At 42.1% G+C, this 17,630-nt stretch overlaps 1 protein-coding gene across 1 annotated transcript; it reads right to left on the bottom strand.

Moving 5' to 3' along the window:
* Positions 1-2,030: 2,030 nt before the first annotated feature.
* On the bottom strand, positions 2,031-14,670 carry Snf8 (SNF8 subunit of ESCRT-II). The gene is made up of 8 exons (XM_026386721.2): positions 14,525-14,670; positions 14,107-14,157; positions 10,348-10,486; positions 8,360-8,464; positions 6,857-6,929; positions 4,137-4,278; positions 3,220-3,294; positions 2,031-2,256 (listed from the first exon to the last, which is right to left on the bottom strand). Exons 1-8 carry the CDS (start codon positions 14,576-14,578, stop codon positions 2,119-2,121), a joined length of 777 nt encoding a protein of 258 aa, XP_026242506.1. The 5' UTR covers positions 14,579-14,670; the 3' UTR covers positions 2,031-2,118.
* Between the last annotated feature and the right edge of the window lie 2,960 nt (positions 14,671-17,630).

Raw genomic sequence — 17,630 nt, 5'->3', positions numbered from 1 at the left:
TTTGTATTTTAGCTGCAGTGATCCTTTAACTGGTTGGCTCAGAAAAGTGTTCTAGGTGCCCAATAATACTGGGCATCAAGGGAATTTCTCCTTCCCCTTTTTGATATGTTCTTCCCCTACTTCCAGATTCTTGCTGTTATGGACCCCCATGGAGTGTTGGTGATCCATGTGAAACAGGGCCCAGTCAGTATCCAGCCACAGGCAGAAGAGAGGATAAGGTGTATCTGCCCTACCCACTGCTTTTAAGGTCTCTGCCTGATGGATCATGGGACTCCCCTAGGGGGGGACAGTGGGGGAGGAAAATGGGGCACAAAAGAAGAGCTTCCTAAAGGGCAGGAAGAGGAACTGGGGAGGGAGTGGTACACTTGGGGAACAGAAGTTTATCTTGGCTGTCTGAAGAATAGGTCTCAACATGGAGACTCAAAGGGACCCTGCTTCCAATGTCCCTCCTCTTCCATTCCCAGAGCTACTCCAGGGCCGAGAAGAATGCCCTTGGTTTGTGGGTCCAGTGTTGTCTGTTATCCATCTAAGTGTTCCCACTTTGAAGTGACAATCTTCTCCTTGGCCCTGCCATGGGGCAGAGCATGTCTGGCATAGTGGCCTGACTTTTACGCCCTAATCTTGAGTTGAGGAAATATATGCACAGGAGTGAAAAGAGATGTCTTTATATCTGACTGTACATAAATGAAATTTTTTTTTCTTTTTTTTTTTTTTTGGTGCAATAAAGTTTGTTTTGGCAGAAGGAGGAAGCGCCTATGGGTGTGGGAGGGGGTTTCTGTCAAGGAAGAATGGGATCATCTCAACCACTACACTCACCTGGGCCTGAATCTGTTAGGAGAGGAACTGTTCAGTGAATTGTCTGGAAGCTAAAAGACTTAGGTAATGTGGTATAGGCAGGACTGTTGGTGATTATTTCTCTGTTAGGGAAGGAGGGGCTTTTCAAGGGTGGCTGTGGCTCAGGTAGTCAATGAGCAGAAGGCCAGTTTCACCTCAATGACTTCCAAAAGCATTGAGGAGTGAGCAATGCTGTGTAACAGAAGTAGTAATGGGCCTGTGCTACAGCTGATAAGGAAAGGATGTCCGCATGGAGAGACCACTGGATTTTAGCTTTCTAGTATTAAATGAGCACTTCTGAAGAATTTTGCGTTTACTTTGAGAGCTGTAAACTCTGGCTTGGTCTCTCATCACCATCCTTGCTATAGCAGAATCTTGCTTCCTGGGGCACATGGGCTTTTCCTCTTGGCTGGCCACATGTGTAGAAGGCATTGTACACATAATGTTCTGCCTGCCTGTACTGTGCAAAGCAGTGATATGGGAAAGCGTGGGTTCTGGTTAATAGACCCAGTTCTTTGGTGCTGTTTAAGCTGATAGCCTCTGGTAAATTACTTTGATTTGTCATCTGTGAAGTTAAGGATACCTATTTTTATTAATGCTGCAAGGATTAAATGTGTAATATAAGACAGTACAGGGTAGGTATTCAGTAAGAGTCCCACCACTGAGGTTAGAGGGACCTGGTTATCAGTCTAGGGAGAGAACTAGCAGGGAATTTGAGGACCAAAACATAATATTCACTATTGTTGGATTCTCCTCAAAGTTCTGTTTTCTTTCCTCCAGCTTAGCCACCATTCAACACTGACTTCTGTTTCCTTCACACTCAGACTTGGATCTGTCATAATGTAGATCCTCTACAGAGAAAGCTAGGAGAGACTGAATCAGTGACTGACTAGTTCACAAGGGTCTGCTAGTGTGTGATAAGGAGCATGGAATAATGAAGAGTTCTGAATTAGAGTGGTTATTCACTTTATGGCTACAGAAAAAACTATACTCTGTAGCCAGGAGATGGCTTGTGTTCTGGGCCCAGCTCTTCCATGACCTTATAGATGACCTGCACAAGTCATATGTGCTTGCTGTACTTGTGTTACTCAGGTTCCCTTACTGGATAAAGGAAGCTTCCTCCAAAAGAGATGCAATGTGAAGGCACTTTTAAAAAATAAAAAATACTGGGGGAAGAAAGAAAAACTTAGAACCTTTCTTTTATAAACAAAATTGTCCAGGTTTATTCACCAACAGTTCCTCCTTTTTCTCACTGCCTGCTACTGTGCATCCTTCCATACTAAATCAGGGAAGGGCTTCTCTGGCCTCCTCAGCTGTTATCTCCTGTGAGTAGAGGTCAGTGAAGAGAGCTGGCAGCCAGTAGTGGGCCTCCCCTGGGGCCTGCAAGTCCAGCCAGGCCAGCCCCTCCTTCAACAGGTGTTCCTGGGGGGAAAAGAAAGAATGCTTGAGAGGGGAGGTTCTGTGGGTAAAGTGTGGTAGCAAAGCAATCTCCAAACCTATTTTGGCTTCAGCAAGGTTTTCAAACAGCCTTTACGTGCCTTTGCACACTTACACAACCAAACTGGGATGCTGCTTGGCCTCATTTGCCTGAAGTGTGAAGATAACCACCAAGTCATTTAACTTGTGCTGCTAGTGAATAGTAGAGCCTGAGTAAAGTGGGATGTAGTGGAAGATCGTAGGGCTCTTATTTTATGGCCTTGAGCAAATTACTGCTTCCATTCTCCCTGGAGAAAAGTAGAGATCACTGTTCTAGCTGTGAGTTGATTTGCTGGGAACAAATGTGAAGGACCACATTTATTCTACGATGGACTCACAGTTCCTATTCCTATGCAGGAAATATGCTCAATATTTACATTCTCCCACTTTACAGATGAAAAATCTAGATACTAAATTGCCTGGGTAAGGGAAAAGCTACTGAAGCCAGAGCTCCTACATTCTCATGCTGCTGCTTCCTCTTCACAACAGTCTTACATCAGTACATGAATATATATAAAGTTGTTATATAATATGCAATATATTGCTTAGTATATACTTATAGATACATAATTATAAGTAGTAATTAATTCCCTTCACTCTGTACTAGTTATTTCCAGCAGAAACTATATTAAGCTCCTGACCAGCAACTCCAGGTCGAGTATGTCCAGGAGAGTAAGTGGGCATTGGTGATTCCTCAGTAGCAAGGGCAGCTGCTGTTAGTGCACCCCAGGGTCAGAGGCTTGCCTTAATGAGTTCTACCTTCTCAGCAGAGAGATGATGGGCTTCTCCTAGGGTGAAAACTAGCCTACAAGGCAAGAGTGAGCAGAGCAAGCCTAAAGTTCCTGCCTGTGTGGAACCCACCTCCCAACCAGGAGCCCATCTTTTCTGGGCCATTCCAAAATCACATACCAGCACTTGGCGCGCCCGCTCCGTCTCCCATTTAAGACTGGCTTTGATTTCACTGACAGTCACGTACCCATTTTTCTGAAGGAAGGAGCAGTGGGAACTGAGTCAGTTAAGAGTGCACTCCCCTAGAGCCCAGCACCTGCCCAGGAGCAGCACACTTATCTGAACAGGAGAAAGAGCTGCCCTTGGGCCAATCCTGAGAAAGTATGGGAAAAGAAATGTTTAGAGAAGTGATTTTCAGGATGATAGAGGTAGTTTCGTGGGTTTGATCTTAATATGTGGGGTCCCAGACACTAAGATATTAAATTAGACTTGCAGAGAACTCTAATGCATGTCAAGGGAAGATTCAGAATGATAACTGATAGGAAGCAATGGTGATAATCATCACCTGTTAATCTAAAATATAAATAGCTCTTGCCCTGCTTCATCCTACCTGTTCCCCAAAATAAAAATTTTTAATAAAAAAGCCCATTCCTTAATTTTATTTTTCATTAAAGAATTAAGGAAATGAACATGTCTTTCCTAAAATATATGATGGAGTTCTGGGGGAAGATGGTATATGCTTCAGGCATGCAAGGAATGAGAGAATTGGCAAGCAAAATTTTAAAACTTGTTTTGAGGAATCCACAAAGTAGCTTAAGAGGACATCAGAGAGTGTCTACCCCAGGAAATATAGTTAGTTGTCTGCATGTCTGTCTACCTGACTAGACTGTAAGCTCCTCGAGAGCAGGGACTTCATTGGACCTCTCTCTATATCTGCCCCACAGCCTAGCCCAGTGCTTTGCACTGTAGCTACTCAATAAATGTCTGCTGAATGAGCACAGGACTGAGTAATTCATCCATTAGACAGTCTGCAAAAGACCTGAGCAGTGGGGAGAAAGAGATAACAGCTCTCACACTCTCTAGGGGTGCACCATTACCTCTGCCAGCTGCAGCACCACAGTGTGATCCATATTGAGCTCAGCTGGAACAGACTGAATGAGGTAAGTACCGCCCACAGGGATGATGCCGAAGCCAGTGCCCAATGCCTTTAGTTTCTTGATGGCCCTGATCAGGTCGTCTCTGAGGTGAGGAAGAGCAGCTTAAAGACCCTTGGCAGATAAGACCTGACAACAATGCAGTTTCAGCTCTGCCCGAGGCAGGGTACCCTGAGAGAAGAGTCAAAGGGCACACAACACTCAACTACATCAGTAAAATGGCAGGTTAAATGGCACCAAAAAGTGCTTGGACACTGAAGGAAGATAGTACAGAAGTCAGATTGCACACTTGGCAAACCACTAATTCCAACACCCTAATAAAAGCAAAAAATAGAATACATGACCAGTGTAACTCCACATTACGTACAACCACAAAAATGGGAAGTTATACTCCATGTATGTATGATGTCAAAATACATTCTACTGTCATGCCTAACTTTTTTTCCTAAAAAGTAATAAGCATACTGAAGCTCATCAGGAAATATGGATACGGTAGCTGAAGACAACAGGGAGTAGTGTGAACTGTAGAGCTTTTTTTTTTTTTTTCTTATTCCTGGTGTTGAGGATTGAACCCATGGCCTTTCACATGATAGGCAAGCGTTGTAAAACGAAGCTACTTTCCCAGTCCTTTAGAAATTCAATCCCAGGATTGCCAGATTTTCCAATTTCCCAGTTAACAACTTCAGGAAAGGCATAAAATGAGTAAGTCATATATCCAGCCCACAAACTGAAGTTTATAACTGCTGCCAAAGCATAGAAATGTTATCACCTAATCAACCAGGAATTGAGAACTTTTAGGTAGATTGAAATGCTTTCTCCAACCCCTTAGAAGAGCAGATTCAAATCTGTCTTGTCAGGCATGATGGCATACACCTTTAATCCCAGCAACCTGGGAGGCTGAGACAGGAGGATTGCAAGTTCAAAGCCAGACCCAGAAATTTAACCAGATCCTCAGAAACTTAGTGAGACTATCTAAAAATAAGAAAAAAATAAAAAGGACTGGTCATGTATTCAGTGATAATGCACCCCTGTTTTCAATCCCCAGTAACCCCACGAAATACTCTTTCAAATGCACTAGGTCACCTCATTTGCAGTGAGTATGGCTAATAATCTTGTCATAACTTCCTTTTTTAATATTCCTGGTCTTTATGATCTCATTCTGGGATAGCTCTTTGGGAGCTACATCTAAAACAACCACAAATTTCTTCTCTAATTGGACTCTATGTTTTAGAGGCTTGTGAACCAGGCCAATATACTCCATTATATCACCCTGATCTCTAAGCCCAGAATTTCTTTTCTTCTTCTTCTTCTTCTTCTTTTTTTTTTTTTTTTTAATGGTGCTGGGAATTGAACCCAGGGCCTTGTGCATGTAAAGCAAGCACTCTACCAAATGAGCTATATCCCCAGCCCCTCTATGCCCAGCATTTCTAAGGGCTACATCTGTCTCCTTGGCTTCAAATAATCTCAAAATCCATGTACATACTCCTAAGTTTTAAACAATACATATGTATGAAAAATGCTAATACCACAAAATGTATACAAGTTGTAATCTCTTAGTTGAGAGACAAATGTTTTGTTTCATTTTTGTTTTTCTGTGGAACTGGGGATTGAACCCAGGTGTACTTCAGCTGGATTAAGTGCTGGTTTAAGGACTGAACCATACTTCCAGCCCTTTTTTGTATTTTACTTGGAGACAAGGTTTAAGTTGCTGAGGCTGGCTTTGCATTCAGCATCCCCCTGCCTCAGCCTCCAGAGCTGGCTGGGGGAAATTCAGGCATGCACCAGTGTGCCTGGACAAAATGAGGTGTGTTTATCTTCTTTTTTTTCAGTGCTAGGGATCAAATACAGGATCTCACACATGCAAAGGATATGGTCAAAAACTGAGCCATATCCCCAGCCGCCTTTCTTAAAAAATAGGTCTCTGTAGTTTTCTCATATGAAAATATATTTTTTTCTGACCATACAGAGCAATAAAAACAGTTCACAGCTGGGCATGGTGGTGCAGCGTACAATCCCAACAATTTGGGAGGCTGAGGCAGAAGGATGAGAAGTTTGAGGCCAGCCTCAGCATATTAGTAAGACTTTTAGCAACTTAGCAAGACTTTGTCTCAAAAAATAAAAAGGGATATAACTTAGTGATAAAGTACCTCTGGGTTCAACCCCTAGTACTGAAAAAAATAAAATTAAGAAACAAAAATCATAGGCTGGGGATGTGGCTCGGTGATAGAGCGCTTGCCTAGAATGTGTGAGACACTGGGTTTGATTCTCAGCACCACATATAAATAAATTATAAAAATTAATGTCTATTGACAACTAAAAATAAAAAAAATCAGCACCTAAGCTAGCCTACACATATGAGGAGTAGGAAGAAGATTTCCATCTAGGGCTAGACATAGTGGCACATGCATGTAATCCCAGAGACTAGGGAGACAGAGGCAAGAAGATGGCAAGTTCAAGGCCAGCATCAGCAACTCAGTGAGGCCCTAAGCAATTTAATGAAACTCTGTTTCAAAATAAAAAGGGTTAGGGATGTGGCTCAGGAGTTAAACTCCCCTGGATTCAAATCCTGGTACCAAAACAAAAATTATTATAAATAAATGAATAAATAAATGATTTCCATCTGACTTTAAAGACCTCTAAAAGGGGTGCAAGGCAACACCTACTGGCTGACATCCTGGGCGAACTTGCCCCTTCCTTTTAACACCTGTTGATGTAGTTCCTCCAGAGTTATCAGACCTGTTGGAGAGGGAGACAGAAAGCAGATGAAGAGATTACCTTTATGGCTGCAATGTTCTTGATATAAGGGCTGTGTCTGTTTATCGCCAACAATTTATAACTTTTTTGTTGCTGTTGTTGTTTTTGATACTGTTAATTGAACCCAGGAGCACTTGAATCCAGCTTTTTAAAATTTTTTATTTTTATTTATTTATTTATTTTTTTTTTTTTAAAGAGAGAGTGAGAGAGGAGAGAGGGGAGAGAGAGAGAGAGAGAATTTTTAATATTTATTTTATTTAGTTCTCGGCGGACACAACATCTTTGTTGGTATGTGGTGCTGAGGATTGAACCCAACCCGGGTCGCACGCATGCGAGGCGAGCGCGCTACCACTTGAGCCACATCCCCAGCCCCTAAAATTTTTTATTTTGAGACAGGGTCTAAGTTGCTCAGGGCTTTGCTAAATTACTAAAGCTGACCCTGAACTTGTGTTCCTCAGCTTCAACCACTTGAGTAGCTGGGATAACAGACATGTGCCCCCATACCCAATCTAGAATACTTCAATTACAAATTTTTTTTAGTTGTTGATAAAGTTTTATTTTATTATTTATTTATATACAGTACTGAGAATTAAACCCAGTGCCTCACACATACTAAGCAAGCACTCTACCACTAAGCCACAACCCTAGATGACTATTTGTAACATCACATTTTCAGGAATGCAGACTCAAGTGGCATCCTACACCTCAAAAAGGCAGTGCAGGCCTGTAGTTATTAATGAGAAAATCATAACCCAGATGCATCACACATCATGGGACAAAACTACTTCCTACTTCCCTTCTATTTTCTGTAATGAGGCAGGACTGGATATTCCCAGCCAAAGATCTTTCAAGAATAGACAACTGGCCAGATGCAGTGTAAGCCTGTAATCTCAGCAACTTGGAAGACTGAGATAGGAGGATCACAAATTTGTTGACAGCTTCAGCAATGTTAAAGACCTGTTTCAAAAAAAGAAAAGGCACTTGGGATGTAACTCAGTTGTAAATCACCCATGTATTAGAAAAACAAAAAGAGGGGCAGGGGATGTGGCTCAAGCGGTAGCACACTCGCCTGGCATGCGTGCGGCCCGGGTTCGATCCTCAGCACCACATACCAACAAAGATGTTGTGTCCGCCGAAAACTAAAAAATAAATATTAAAATTCTCTCTCTCTAAAAAAAAAAAAAAAAAAGAAAAAAGAAAAGAGGGCAGGGGGTGTGGGAAATGATCATTCAGGTAATTCTAGTTACCCTTAGCTGTGGAGACATGCCATGGATTCAACTGCATAAAACAGCTAAGATGTATCTCAAGACATTGCAGGTTTGCAGACTACAGGATGGAAAAGATAATCTTTTGAGGGTTTCTACTCAAGAGAAGTTCAATGCCCAATCCATGAACTTCACCACTGCCCTCACCTCCATTCCGATGCTTTAGAGCCAGGCACACTTCGATAATCTGGACGCCCAACTCATAATAGAAGTCCCCCACGCCCAGCATCTCAGACCAAAATCCTTTTCCAGCTATAAGAGAGAAAAAAAACAAAAGCTAAGTTATTCAATAATCTTCATCCTATCTGTTCTTCCAACAGTGGACTTTAACATCTATTTTTCGAGTAATCTTGTTGCCTAGCTTTAAGTCCTGCTCTACTTGCTACTCAAGATCCTCTGTGACAGACAACCTGCCTCTTGAGAACTGCTCAAAAAACAGGCTCAGACAGTTCCAAAGGGTGGGCAATGTCAAAGTCCTTTTTGGGGCCGAGGTTACAGTTCAGTGGTTTTCCTTTTCCAAAGCATACAGTGAAATATAGTAGGAGATATAATCTAGACAAGGCTAAGAGAAAAAATAGGCAAACTTGGCATTGGAAAAATCCACTGAAGTCAAGCAGGTTAAGCATGCCCGCAATCATAGATACTTGGGAGGCTGCCTCTGCAACTTAGATAGACACTATCCCAAAATGAAAATTAAAAAGGGCTGGGGATATAAAACAACCCTGAGTTCAATCCTCATTTTAAAATAATAATAATAATATTTAATAAGCCCAGAGCAGGGTTGCAGACCTGTCATCCCAGCAGGGTAGAAGAATCCTAAGTTCAAGGAAGAGCCAACCTCAGCAACTTAGTGAGGCTTTAAGTAATTTGTTGAGTCCCTGTCTCAAAACAAAAAACAAAAAAGGGCTGGAGATGTAGCTCAATGGTAAAGGACCCCTGCATTCAATCTTCCATATGAAAAAACTAAAATACATTTAATAGGCGCTGGGGATGTGGCTCAAGCGGTAGCATGCTCGCCTGGCATGCGTGCGGCCCGGGTTCGATCCTCAACACCACATACAAAGATGTTATGTCCACCAAAAACTAAGAAATAAATATTAAAAAATTCTCTCTCTCTCTCTCTCTTTAAAAAAAATAATAAAATACATTTAATACACCTAACCAATGCAATGTCATAGGTTAGAAACACATTACACTGTAGAGTATCAGTTATGTACCCTTCTGATCAAACTCATGCTTCCCAGCATCCTAGAGTATTTTACTCACATATCATTAACCCAGGAAAAAGCTAAATTCATAGTATGGTTTCTGGTGAATACCAATTGCTTTTATAGCACTACCAAGGTGAACCATCCTACAATGGGGACCATCTATGTCGTTTAATTATTAGTGTTATTTACCTCTGCAATTACAAGACAGGATCAGTCTTAAGACTCTGGGTTCATCTCCTATATCCCCTACCCCCCAAATTATAGGATAGTCAGGAGACTTCCACTTCCTTTTTTATATAGCTCTTTGTTGACTATATGACCACAAAGTACCTTCATTAATAGTATTTTTTTTTAATTTTTATTTTTTAGTTTTCAGCGGACACAACATCTTTTTTTTGCATGTGGTACTGAGGATCAAACCCGGGCTGCACGCATGCCAGGCAAGCGTGCTACCACTTGAGCCACATCCCCAGCCCCAGTATTTTTTTAATATTTATTTTTTTATTTGTAGTTGGCCACAATTCCATTTATTTATTTATTTATTTATTTTTATGCGGTGCTGAGGATTGAACCCAGGGCCTTATACTTGCTAGGTGAGTGCTCTACTACTGAGCCACAACTCCAGTCCCAAAAATAGTTTTTTTTTTGTTTTTTTTTTTTAAAAAAATAGGGGGAAATGCCATTAAAACAACAAAAACACCCCCACTACAGATTATTCAAGGGAGAATCATGGGCCCTGGCTACTTGTTCTTCACTCTAGTCTTTCCATCTTCCCAGCAGAATAGGCACTAGCCATCTTGCTAGGTACTCCCTAAAGATGACATCCTCTGGCTTTTCTTACAGGCCCTTCTAAGGGGTTAGAGGGTAGATAAGCTTCTGTCCCTAGCAGCCCTATGAGGACACTGGACCGCTACAATTTCTTACAGGCTAGAGGATCCACTCCAATGGTTGCACACATGTCCTGGAACTGTACCCGGAACTCAGGATTCTTCCTTATCTCCTGCTTGTGCTTGCTGGCAAATTCCTCCAGGTTGGTCTTAAACATGTCCAACTGTTTTGACATCTGTTGGAAGGACAAGGGGTAGCTTAGGAGCAGTCCAGGAGATAATTAGCTGCCCAAAATAAGCTCCTGGTCCGTGGCAAGGAAAAAGCTGAAATAACGTGTCTCCTTCAGGCCTACAATTATGCTGTTTATTGTCTCCTCTTTTTATCCCTACTTGTGCACAGTTGTCAGAAGTGAGATGCTATACTTTTTCCTCAGTTCTAAACTACACATTTTTTCATATATCCATGTTCTAAAATCAGGATACATACAATAATAATCAACAAGCATGTCTAATGTGATATCCCCCCCCCAAAAAAAAAGTTAATAAATTGAAGGTATATCTAATAATCCATTTTGTCTTTGAAATAAGGGAATGCAGTGTTCCGACAATGGGAAATCTTCAGCCACTAATGAAAAGGTAGGTAGGAAAAAAATGAAGTCTGGCATGAATTAGGATTATAGTGGTTATTTAACCTGAGTCATGGATCTCCTTAGGGATCAATTCCACATAAAGAAATGGGGGATTGGGGTTGTGGCTCAGCAGTAGAGCACTCACCTAGCATGTGTGAGCACTGAGTTCAATCCTCAGCACCAATATAAATAAATAAATAAATAAATAAATAAATAAGTAAATAAATATATTGTGTCCAACTACAACACACACACACACACACACACACACACACACACACACACATATTTTTTTAAGGAAATTGTGGGAGGGGAGCAGCTGAATATCAGAGCAAACACAATAAAGTTTGTGGATTCTATGAATTTTTATTTATATTACCTCTTCTTTCACTTTCCCTAATTAATAAAGACTATCTACCCCAGCCAACATTTTCCACTTTTTTTTTTTTTTTGTACCAGGGATTGAACCCAAGGGCACTTAACTACTGAGCCATATCCCCAGGCCTTTTTAACTTTTATTTAGAGACAGGGCCTCACTAAGTTGCTGAGGCTGACTTTGAACTTACAACCCTCCTGACTCAGCCTCCCAAGCCACCAGAATTACATGTGTCACTGAACCTGGCATAAAGACTATCTTCTATCCTTCCAAAAATAACCATTCCTGGTCCAATATCTTCTCATTTGCAACATAAAACTATCAGAAGCTGGGCACAGTGGCACATACATGAAATCACAGGTACTCGAAGGCTGAGGCAGGAGAATCCCAAGTTCAAAAGCCAGCCAAACAACTTAGTGAGGCCCTAAGCAACTTAATAAAACCTTGTCTCAAATAAAAAATAGGGGCTGGGGATACAGCTCATTTGGTAGAGTGCTTGCCTTGCATACACAAGGCCCTGGGTTTGATTCCCAGCAGCACAATCAATCAATCAATAATAAAAAGGAATAGGGATGTGACTTAGTGGCACCGCACATAGGCTCAGCATATTCAAGGTCTTGGCTTGGGGACCAGCATCACAAAAAATAATATATTAAAAGCCCAAAAAGACTTTTATCAAATCATTCTAAAGCCAAGCATTGGGGGACATACCTGTAGCCCCAGCTACTCTGAAGATTAAAGGATCACTTCAAACCTAGTGTAACTCTTTTTTTAATTTTGTATTTTACATTTATGTGGTGCTGAGGATCGAACCCAGTGCCTCGTGCATGCTAGGCAAGCACTCTACCACTGAGCCACAATCCCAGGCCCGATTAAAGGATCACTTCAGCCCAAGCATACAAGACCAGCCTGGGCAACAGAGCAATACCTCATCTCAAAAAAAAAAAAAAAAAAATACACTCAGAAAATGAGAAATTATATCCCATCGATGTATGATATATCAAAGTGCATAAATTGCATTCTGCTGTCATGTATAATTAATTATAACAAATAAAAAATAAATAAAATGAATAGCTTTTCCACTTACAACCCATGTGACATTGGATAAATTACTCAGTGTCTCAATGTTCTTAATTCTAAACTAATTGAGTTCTTTCTTTATAAGTGTGAATCAAATCTGAATTGTCAAAATCAAAATGGAGTCACTGTGTCTGTACTCCCAAAATAATAAGCTGGGAGCCTATAAAGGAAGAGTTCTTAGATTCATACATGACTACAAGATTAAAACTATCACAAAAGGTTGTCAGAACCACAAGCTTACACAGAGTCCACTACAAACTTTTATGAAAACTACTTCTACAAAAACATCTGCCCATCTGCTATCTATTCAACCCCAGGCTGATGCCACTCTTGTTATTTATCATTGTGACCAAGACTATTGTTTCAAAATATACAATGCAATCCTCTTCATTTTCATCTTTAAAAACTTCCTTTTGGCTGGGTTTGGTGGTGCACACTATAATCCCAGCAGCTTGTGAGGCTGAGGCAAGGAGGATCCCAAGTTCAAAGCCAGCCTTAGCAAGGCACTAAGCAAATCAGTGAGACCTTGCCTCTAAATAAAATACAAAATAGGAGAGCTGGGTTTGTGTCTCAGTGGTAGAGCACTTGCCTAGCATGTGTGAGGCACTGGGTTTAATTCTCAGCACCAAATATAAATAAATGAATAAAATAAAGTTTCATCAACATCTAAAAAATACAAAATAGAGGGGCTGGGGATGTGGCTCAAGCAGTATCGCGGTCGCGTGGCATGCACGGGGCGCTGGGTTTGAACCTCAGTACCACATAAAAATTAAAATAAATAAATAAATAAAGATGTTGTGTCCACCGAAAACTAAGAAATAAATATTTTTAAAAAATACAAAATAGGGGCGCTGAGGGTGTGGCTCAAGCAGTAGCGCCCTCGCCTGGCATGCTTGCGGCCCGGGTTAGATCCTCAGCACCACATACAAACAAAGATGTTGTGTCCGCCGAATACTAAAAAAAATAAAATCTTAAAAAATTCTCTCTCTCCCCCTCTCTCTTAAAAAAAAAAAAATTCCCTATTAAAAACAGAACTTAAAAAAGGGCTGGGGATGTGGCTGTGTGCCCCTGAGTTCAATTCCTGGTATCAAAAATAAAAGCCAGCCTCAGCATCTTAATGAGGCCCTAAGCAACTTATCAAGACCCTGTCTCAAAACATTAAAAAAAAAGGGGGGGGGGCTGGGAATGTGACTTGTGGTTGAGTTCCCCTGGGTTCAATTCCTGGTTAAAAAAAAAGAAAGAAAGAAGGAAGGAAGGAAAGAAAGAAAAAATAAATAAACTTCTCTTTGCCTCAATCTGTTTGTATATGGACATAACTAACTGTGGCATGTATATTCCCAATGCAGTGCCACTCCCAATAAGTATCTTTGGAGAATCCGATTTTTCTTTTTTTTTTTAATTTTAGCTTGACATAGGATTTTAATGACTGAACAAGATGGCTTATGTAAAAAGTAGACAAGGGCTGGGGATGTAGCTCAGTGGTAGAGGGCTAACCTAGCATTTACAAGGCCCTGAGTTCAATCCCAGCATCAAAATTAACAAATATATAAAATTAAGAGACAAGTGCCTGGAACCTTATAAGCATTTAAATCACTCAAAAACGTTAGCTAGTATTATTAGCAAGTCGCCTAAAAGATCATAGCAGCCCAGAAATCCGGATTTGCCAGACACTCTACTTTTATTTCAATCTAAACAATGTAGTTCACATCAATGATGTCCTGACCAGCCCTGTTATGTCTCCCTCCCTGGCTGAAGCCCTTCAATCACTCACCTGGGCCAGCTGGTCCTCTGCCAAGACAGTCCCTCGCTCCTTATACTTGGCCTGTCAAACAAAGAAACAAACATGAGCTGAGGAAGTGGGCTGTGGGGACTCCCACTTTTGCTGCCTCTGCTGGAGTATAAAAAGAGAAAGGTCTCTTTCTAAAGTGTTTTTAGGAAGAACAGGGTGAGGGAATAGAGCCGATGGCTTCTGTCTGTGATCAAACTGAGGAAACGCGGGAAAGAACTAGTGGACCTGGGGATGTTGACACGTCAATCCACCAGGAGCTGGAGAGACTCGGTTCCCCAGCGCCCAAAAAGCCTGTCTTAGTATCTGCTGCGAGGCGACTGAAGGGTACAGAACTCTGCACTGGGAGAACTCAGTTTCTCACGGGATAGGGGTGGGCTGGGGTCGACCTCTTCGTCCTCACCTCCGCAAGCTTCTTCTTGGCGATGGCGCCAGCTCCCACGCCGCGGCGGTGCATCCCCGCCCTGGGCCCGCGGGCCACCCCGCTACCGAGACCCCAGGTCTCCTAGTCCCGGGTTCTGCCGCCGGCTCCAACACGGAAGCCCCGGCAGAGCGTCATCCAAGCGCGCCGGAAGTGACGCCCCACTTCCTTCCTCGGCTCCAAGGGTCTCCCTCTGCCACGGGCCGGGCCCCGCTTTATTCTGGTGGCAAAAATCCGCAAAGCTCCGATGGCACCGAAGGGTTGACGTGCGCGGATGAAAACCCCGACTACTGTCGTATTGCTCCCCGCATCCTGCGCGCGTTGTCGCCTCAGGTCCTGGAGTTCCCGCAACTACCACTCCACTGCATGGAGGTCGATAAATCTTCCTCTGACTTCTTAAAAAATAGCTGATAAAGTTATAAATGAACCAGGTTTTTTGTTGTTGTTATTGTTTTCCCCGATGCTGAAGGTCGAACTCAGGGACGCTTTACCAGTAAGCTACATCCCCACCACTTTTTGTTTTATTTTGTGAGGCATTGCCTAGCGCAGTTATCCATGCTGGCCTCCAACTTGGGACCCTCCTGCTTCTGCCTTCTGAGTGCTTGGGAATACAGGCGTGCCCCTCGTATTAAGAAGTACTCCAGAACCACCTACTAAATGCCAGGCACTATGTCGATCTTCCAAGGTTCCATTCTCAGCAAAAGCAAGAAGCCATTCCACTTTACTGGAACTTAACCTGTTAGAATTTCACGCAGAAATTCTGATTTGGGAGGGCCTTACAGTTAACTTGACTTCTAGAGTCAGACTGCTTTGCCCCACAGCTCATTCCAGTACATAAGGTTTAGTAACTCAAAGCAATTTCCATTATTTCTTCTGTTTCATTATCCACAGTTGTAAAACTAGAATAACACCTAAGTTAGGACGGTGAGAAATTAATAAAGTATTAAGTACAATGCCCAGCACAAAAGTAAAGAGTTATTATTATTCATAGACTCGGGTGGAATCTGTCATTTTTGTGTTTAGAAAGCTGCATAGGTGATTTGGATAGCGTTATTGAATCTAACAAGGAAGATGCTTTGTGTTGCTGTTGAAACAGGGTTACACTTTGTTGCTTAAGCTGGTGTTGAACTGCTGGGTTCAAGTTATTTTCCTGCCTCATTCCAGTACTGAATGACAGCATAGTCTACCTTGCCAAGGAGTAATAAGATCAATTTTTTTAACCAGGCATTGCTGTGAATGTCTGTAAACCCAGCGACTAGGAGGCCGAAGCTCTAGAAGGGTCAAAAGGGGCTGGGGATGTGGCTCAAGCGGTAGCGCGCTCACCTGGCATGCGTGCAGCCCGGCTCAACCCTCAGCACCACATACAAACAAAGATGTTGTATCCGCCAAATACTAAAAAAATAAATATTAAAAATATTCTCTTTTGGGCTGGGGATGTGGCTCAAGCGGTAGCGCGCTCGCCTGGCATGCATGCGGCCTGGGTTTGATCATCAGCACCACATACCAACAAAGATGTTGTGTTCGCCGAGAACTAAAAAATAAATATTAAAAATTCTCTCTCTCTCTCTCTCTCTCTCTCTCTCTCTCCCTCTCCCTCTCTCTCTCTCTCCCCTCTATCACTCTCTTAAAAAAATAAAAATATTCTCTCTCTCTCTCTCACTCTCTCTTAAAAAAAAAATTAGAAGAGTCAAAAGGTTTGAGTCCAACCTCAGCAATTTCGTGAGCCCCTGTCTCAAAAAAGCAGGGTAGGGGCTGGGGATGTAGCTCAGTAGTACTGCAGCCCTGGGTTCTATCCCCAGTGCTAACTAAAAAGGAAAAAAAATTAAAAACTTGGCCCTAGTCAAAGGATAAAATTATAAGGATTGTAAATGACTATTGGGGCAACTCTTCATCCTGTAAAATAAAGTATTGCTCATGGTCACAACTAAGGAGGTTGGTTTTACAGACAGAAGGGATTGAAGAAAGGAGAAGCAAAAATAAAAAGCAGATTGGTCATTTTGTATTCTCCTTGTAGCCAAGTGTAGAGGTAAGGCAGAGAGGGAGCCTGGCACAGTAACTCGGGAGGGTGAAGCAGGAGAATCTCAAATTCAGGCCAGCCTGACAATTTAGTGAGACACTGTCTCAAAACAGAAAAGGCTGGTGATGTAGATGGGTAGTAAAGTGCCCCTGGGTTTAATACCCAAGATTGTAAATTGGCTGGCAGGGAGAGGAGGGGGAATGAGAAAGAGAAAAAAGGATTAAAGCAGAAGGAACTTCATTATCAAACCTGACCTGCACATAATTTTTGCTAACATCAACCTAAACCTGATTTGTCAGGTCAGACAAACAGCTTAGTTTCACCTTGATAATATAAAACTTTATCATGAGCAACTCCATTTTAATTTTTAATTTGGTTTGTTATAACCTATACAGGAGTTTAGTCAAAAACAGTGGCCTTCTGTAATTTTTATTTGGGAGGGAAGGGTACTAGGGATTGAACCCAGGAGCATTTAACCATTGAGCTACTCTCAAGCCTTTTTATTTTTTATATTAAGACAGGACCTTGCCAAATGGCTGAGGCTGGCCTCCAAACTATTGATCTTCCTGCTTCAGGTTCCCAAGTTGCTGGAATTAAACAGGCATGAACTGTTTTCAAAGGATTGGTCCTTGTCTCAGAAAAAAGCGGAGTAGGGGCTGGGGATGCAGCCCCTACCCTTCCAATCCAATAACTAGGATGCAATTTTGAGAAAAGGGAAAAAAGGTTTATTGCTTTGCTAGCAAAGGAGAAACACAGGGGACTCCTGTCCCAAAGGCTGTGACTGCCCATCATTGGGAACAGGGTTTTTATAGAGGTGATTCAGAGAAAATGAGATTGGGGCTAGAGATCAGAAAGGAAAAGGTCAGGGAGAAGAAGTTTAGGGAAAAGAATATCAAAGAAGATCAGGGAGGAGATCAGGTAGGAGAAGGTTAGGGAAAAGAAGACTGGGGGGGGGGACATGTAAGTCTCAAAGCCCCAAGGGATATAGTCAGAGCATCAAGTGGAACCCCTGTTACAGTACCACAGTGCCTGTAATTTTCAGTGAACCCTCTTCATTTACACACTCTGATT

Source organism: Urocitellus parryii, chromosome 7, assembly GCF_045843805.1.
Source record: "Urocitellus parryii isolate mUroPar1 chromosome 7, mUroPar1.hap1, whole genome shotgun sequence".
NCBI classification, from domain to species: Eukaryota; Metazoa; Chordata; class Mammalia; order Rodentia; family Sciuridae; genus Urocitellus; species Urocitellus parryii.
The sequence above is the reverse complement of the archived record's forward strand: the minus strand, read 5'-3'. Positions and strand labels throughout refer to the sequence as shown.

What these genes read in the sequence shown, in the direction of transcription:
- Snf8 (XM_026386721.2), bottom strand. Translation starts at nt 14,578, where the DNA reads ATGCACCGCCGCGGCGTGGGAGCTGGCGCCATCGCCAAGAAGAAGCTT. An exon ending in CCAAGAAGAAGCTTGCGGAG is followed by an intron (nt 14,158 to 14,524) that starts GTGAGGACGAAG and finishes TTTGTTTGACAG; the next exon opens with GCCAAGTATAAGGAGCGAGG. An exon ending in TCTAAAGCATCGGAATGGAG is followed by an intron (nt 6,930 to 8,359) that starts GTGAGGGCAGTG and finishes CCTCTCCAACAG; the next exon opens with GTCTGATAACTCTGGAGGAA.